At 36.7% G+C, this 4,916-nt stretch overlaps 2 protein-coding genes across 2 annotated transcripts in view; one reads left to right on the top strand and one right to left on the bottom strand.

Moving 5' to 3' along the window:
- On the bottom strand, positions 1-957 carry LOC132180554 (cyanidin 3-O-galactoside 2''-O-xylosyltransferase FGGT1-like; the record flags this gene model as incomplete). The annotated part of the gene is made up of 1 exon (XM_059593427.1): positions 1-957. A coding segment is annotated over exon 1 (957 nt), but the record flags the coding sequence as incomplete, so codon positions are not given.
- The window catches only part of LOC132181781 (uncharacterized), a 9,957-nt gene that overhangs the window by 1,700 nt on the left and 3,341 nt on the right, over positions 1-4,916 (top strand). The gene's annotated exons all lie outside the window — the stretch shown is intronic.

Raw genomic sequence — 4,916 nt, 5'->3', positions numbered from 1 at the left:
CCCTTCCGGTAGCGCCGCTTCAACAGACTCAGCCCCGATGGGTGGTTTAAGGGCTGCAATAAATGGCAAACCGCAAAGCTCAAAACCCAATACCAATTCCTGGAATTGGTCTTTCGTTAACTTGATCTCACTTCCCAATGCACAGTAAATTACTGAGCCGGCCTTGAAACTCCCTAGCCATTCAACCCATTTTTCTTCTAGAGTAGAGGCCGGTGGCTCTACTAGAATTGGACCTGAAACAAGCACGGGCTTCTCAAACTGGCTCACAAGATAGTCAATACAAGGCCCCTCAATTTCTCTACATGCCCAGTACCCTAGCGCGTCAGCCTCATCTGAGCTTGCAAACAGACGATCAATAAAAAGGACATCGCTGCCAAACTTATTGTTTAACATCGCATTAAAGAGTCGAGCTTCGTGGACATGGAGCGCGATGGAGGATACTGGGAACCCAGACGGGGGCTGCATAAAGTCAGTCTCTGAATGGTAGCCATTGCGTTGCCTTGCAGGGACCAGAGCATAACCCACTGGAGCTGTAGTGATAACGCAGTAATAAATTGACTTGATTCCTAATTTTCGTGTCAATTTTGGCACCCAGCAAGCCAAATCATAAAAGACAATGTCTGGTTTAAGGTCACGTAGGAGAAGTTCAATATGAGACTCAGTCTGGTCCATGGCAGTCATAAGGTCTGAAAATAAAGAGGATGGCAAATCTAAAGTTGTCTCAGCGTTGGGAGGGAGGCCATCAACATGAGGAACAGTGATGGGGACAAAGGTTATGTGATCCGGGTAAAGATTCAAATGTTGTAGCTTTGCTTGTGTGTTGCCAGTGTTGGTGGGGATGAAGAAGGAGATTGTATGGCCTTTCTCGGCAAGTTTGTTTGAAAGGTAGAGAAATGGGGTAATGTGGCCAATAGCAAACCAAGGGTACATTGCGATGTGAAGCGATGATTTACCCATATTTACAGGATTCAGGCAACTGAATTAAAAACTGTAGAGAAGTTTTCTTGAGTTGGGCTATTTATATAGGAGTCTGAAAAATTTTCCAACGCAAATTAACTTTGTTGTTTCCTTATATTACCACCAAAGTTGGCAGGAGAGATTAATTACAATAATTTATAATTACACTTTTATCTCATTGTTATAATCTCACCTACACATTATATTTAAAGAAACAATTATTAATTGCTTTACCATATTAGATTCTTAACATATTTTTTTAGAAAGAATCCTTATTGTACAATTAGTATTTGGGGTCTTATTTAATTGGGGATTAAGCTTTTCTTTAAAAACAAAATCAATGGCAGATTGCATATTTAACAAGGTAAGATAGTGAGTTCTTTTTTGGAATGGTTGTTTGTTAAAATTTTTGCTTTACAGCTTTTGTTTTCTTTTCTCAAAACAAAAAACATTATAAGAACTACAAATACAACATACTTTTAAAAATATAAAAATAACTTTCACTTTTTTTCAAAATAAACATAAAAATGCATTAATGAAAGAGCCCATTAAAAAGCTTAATTTGTTATTCAGAAAAGCGCACCAAAAAAAAAAAAATTAATGTGCTATGGAATTCTTAATGCATCCTCAACTAAATGCATGTATGTAGGTTTTTCTCGTAGCTATTTTTGGTAGCCATATAAATTAGTAAAATTACTATGTCGCATTCTTACTTGTTGGGGGATATATAATATCATTATATGTCGCCAAAACTTGTGAGACACGAAAAGAACAAGGACATGGAATAAAAAGATAAGACACAAAATTTACGTGGTTCACCTCAATCTAAGGATTACATCCTCGATCAGAGTTGATTCTCAGTAAGAAGTTTCTAATAAATTAAACTTGGATCCAGCTTCTATGCAGTAGTGAGAACTACCGCATAGTTGTGGTTGCCCAAAACGAATAAAAGTAATAATTTTTTTAAACAAATAATATAAAATTCATTAACCATAAAAAATTATAAAAAAAATAAAGATTGTAATGGTTGTTCTTTTTCTCCACATCTTCCTCTACATTTGACCTCAGCAAGGCCCGAAAGCCGCCGAGGAAGACGAAGACGACGACGAGGAGCACATGATAGCCTTCACTGGTACTGAAATCGATGAAGATGACAATGATGTTGACATGCAAGGGAAATCAGGGAGAGGAGGGAAGTCATTGTAAAAGATTGAACCATCATGAACGTCAGCAAGTAGTTGATGATCTTCTTGATCATTCAAAAGCCAGATCTGTCTCTCAACAACACCCAATATTCACTATAAAAAAAACAAGGATTTTGTGACGTTTCAATAGTAAGGTTTTTTTTTTAAAACGTCACCCTAGGGGTGATGTACGAAGAAAAAAAAACGTCACCCCTTCTAAGAGTGACGTTTTACAAGTGACACGTCGTCCTAGGGCTAACATGTGTCACTGTTCAAACGTCACTCCTACGGGGTGATGTGTGGAAAAAATATGCAGACGTCGCCCCGTAGGAGTGACGTGGAAAATGGGTCACACGTCACCCCTAGAGGGCGATGTGTGGAAAATGGATCACACGTTATGCCTAGGGGCGACGTGTGGCATGGGTCACACGTCACCTCTAGGGGTGACGTGTAAACACGTCGTCCGCACCTAGGGGCGACGCGTGTTTACACGTCACCCCTAGAGGCGATGTGTGAACCATCCCACATGTCGCCTCCTCCGTGCATGGGAAGGCGCGTGCATGGGCATGCGCGCCCCCCCGCCAGCTGCTTCTTCTTCGAATTCTTTCTTTCCTTCTAATTTCTCCTTCTCTTCTTCTTCTCTTCTTCTCATCTTCGACATCACTCCTCTCTCCAGCCGGCCGAGATTAGCTTGTTCCTCCGCCGACATACACCTGTTTTGAATTAATTCAAAATCTAAGAATAATAAGAATAATAGTATTCTTAGATTTTGGAGTTCATGAACATGGAATGCTAGCATGCAATATATGTTATTAGATTTTTTTTTTTTTTGCATGCATATATATTATTGTTTATTTAAAATTCATATTTAAATTGGTAATATTTAGTATATAGGTACGTTAGAATGATTTTTTCATTTTGGTGTTTAGATTTTAGATTAATTGTTAGTTGTGTTTGTAAATACCCGATTGGGGGTTAGGTACTTTGATTGTTGGGGTTTTTTTTATGTTAATTTCTTAATCCTAACCGAATGGGTCTTGAGGTTAATTTTAGTGTTGAGTTTTTGGATTTGATTCTCTCTGATTGTTTCAGTTTAGATGTCCTCTGCCATGGCTGATTATGGGTGTAAAATCTGGAGTGTTTTGATGGCCAAAAGGTGGGATGTTCATGCCTTGTATGGCCGAATTGTAAATTTTTCAATTTTTTTTTTTCCCTCCTTTTGGCCAACCGTCCAAGTTTGTGTTCCTTGTTGCCGACAAAAAAATTAGGAACAATTAATTAAGTATTAACACGTTTAAACAGGACACAACATGACATGATGCTTTCTAATTCTAAATTATGTGTTCGTTATGATTTTTTTTTTTTTTTTTGTCATTTTACACATCCGGATTAAGATATAGGGTAAAATATTTGAGAAATCTTATGCACATGTCTAAATTGAATTCCTTTGATTAGATAGAGGAAAGGAAAACCACTCACTTTACACGTTGACTCACTAAAATAAATACCATCAACAAGTAATTATAATATAAATAGAAAATTAGAAAAAGAAAAAAAAAATATTAATTTTCCCATTGCATTATCATTGAAATTAAATAAAACTTTACTATAAAATGTTCAAGAAATTATATGTTATGTTAGATCCCCTAATAATATCTTATGTTAGATCCCCTAATTAATTACGGTACAATTTTTGATCCCCTAATTAATTACGGTACAATTTTAGATCCCCTAATTGTGTTATAGAAAATGGGAAACAAGCCACTTCATTTTACGAAATGTGTATGTTTAAATTCAGATGCAATTTCTATATATGTTTTAACTTTAGTGAAAATGTCTAGGTTTAAATGTAGACAAAATGAGTACGTAGGTGGAAAATTGCTTTATATCAATGTATGCATGCATATTGAGTTTTTTATTGTGTTTAACTTGTACTTAGTTCTATAATTACAAAAACACTCTTAATTATACTTATGAATGTTGTAATGTCGTGAGATTGCTGGTTAATTTATATAATGTTTGGGTTGGTCAATGAATTGATTATCATTTAGTAGCTACCTATATGTGCTAATTACATGATTAAAATGTAATAATTATTACATCTACTTTTAGTAGCTACCTATTTGTTAGCTAGTTATATATGATACGGGATATAACAAACATCTTCTACATTTGTAATGTAGTCACGCTATGGACAAGAGTTGGATGACCAATTACCAAAGTATAATTTATTGGAAAGAAATTATTCACTTGAGCTTATAAAACCTATAGCCTTCAAAGAAGTGTCTTATACCCTAATCAAGCCCTCATTAGAAATTAGCCCTAAAACACCCAACCACCGGTCCACTCTCTGGCTGAACGTTCAGTAGGGAACCACCGAACATTCGACCAAGTCCCTAGTGCAAATGTTTGGTAGGGGACCACACTAAATATTCGTTGAGTAGATAACACGGACAAGATTTTGACCCACTGGGTATTAACCAAACGTTCCACCTACAACCCTAGAACCATTGCGTAATAGTACACCAAACGTTCACCTAATAGCACTGAATGTTCGTTGACAATCTGAAAAGCAATTTTAACCTATTATCCACCTTTGCAGTAGATAACACGCCTCCCACCCCTATAAATACCTCCCCTTTGTCCCTAAGCCTACCCTTACTCTAGAAACACTAACCCTAGAGTGAGAAAAGAGTTTCTTGAGAGAGAAGGAGAAGGTTTTGGGTTGGTTTGCCATCTTCAAGGTAAACTCTTGTCTGTTCACCCAACTTTCAT

The sequence above is a fragment of the Corylus avellana genome, chromosome ca5, assembly GCF_901000735.1.
Source record: "Corylus avellana chromosome ca5, CavTom2PMs-1.0".
Taxonomy (NCBI): domain Eukaryota; kingdom Viridiplantae; phylum Streptophyta; class Magnoliopsida; order Fagales; family Betulaceae; genus Corylus; species Corylus avellana.
Note: the sequence above shows the minus strand (reverse complement) of the source record. Positions and strands in the feature narration are given on the sequence as shown.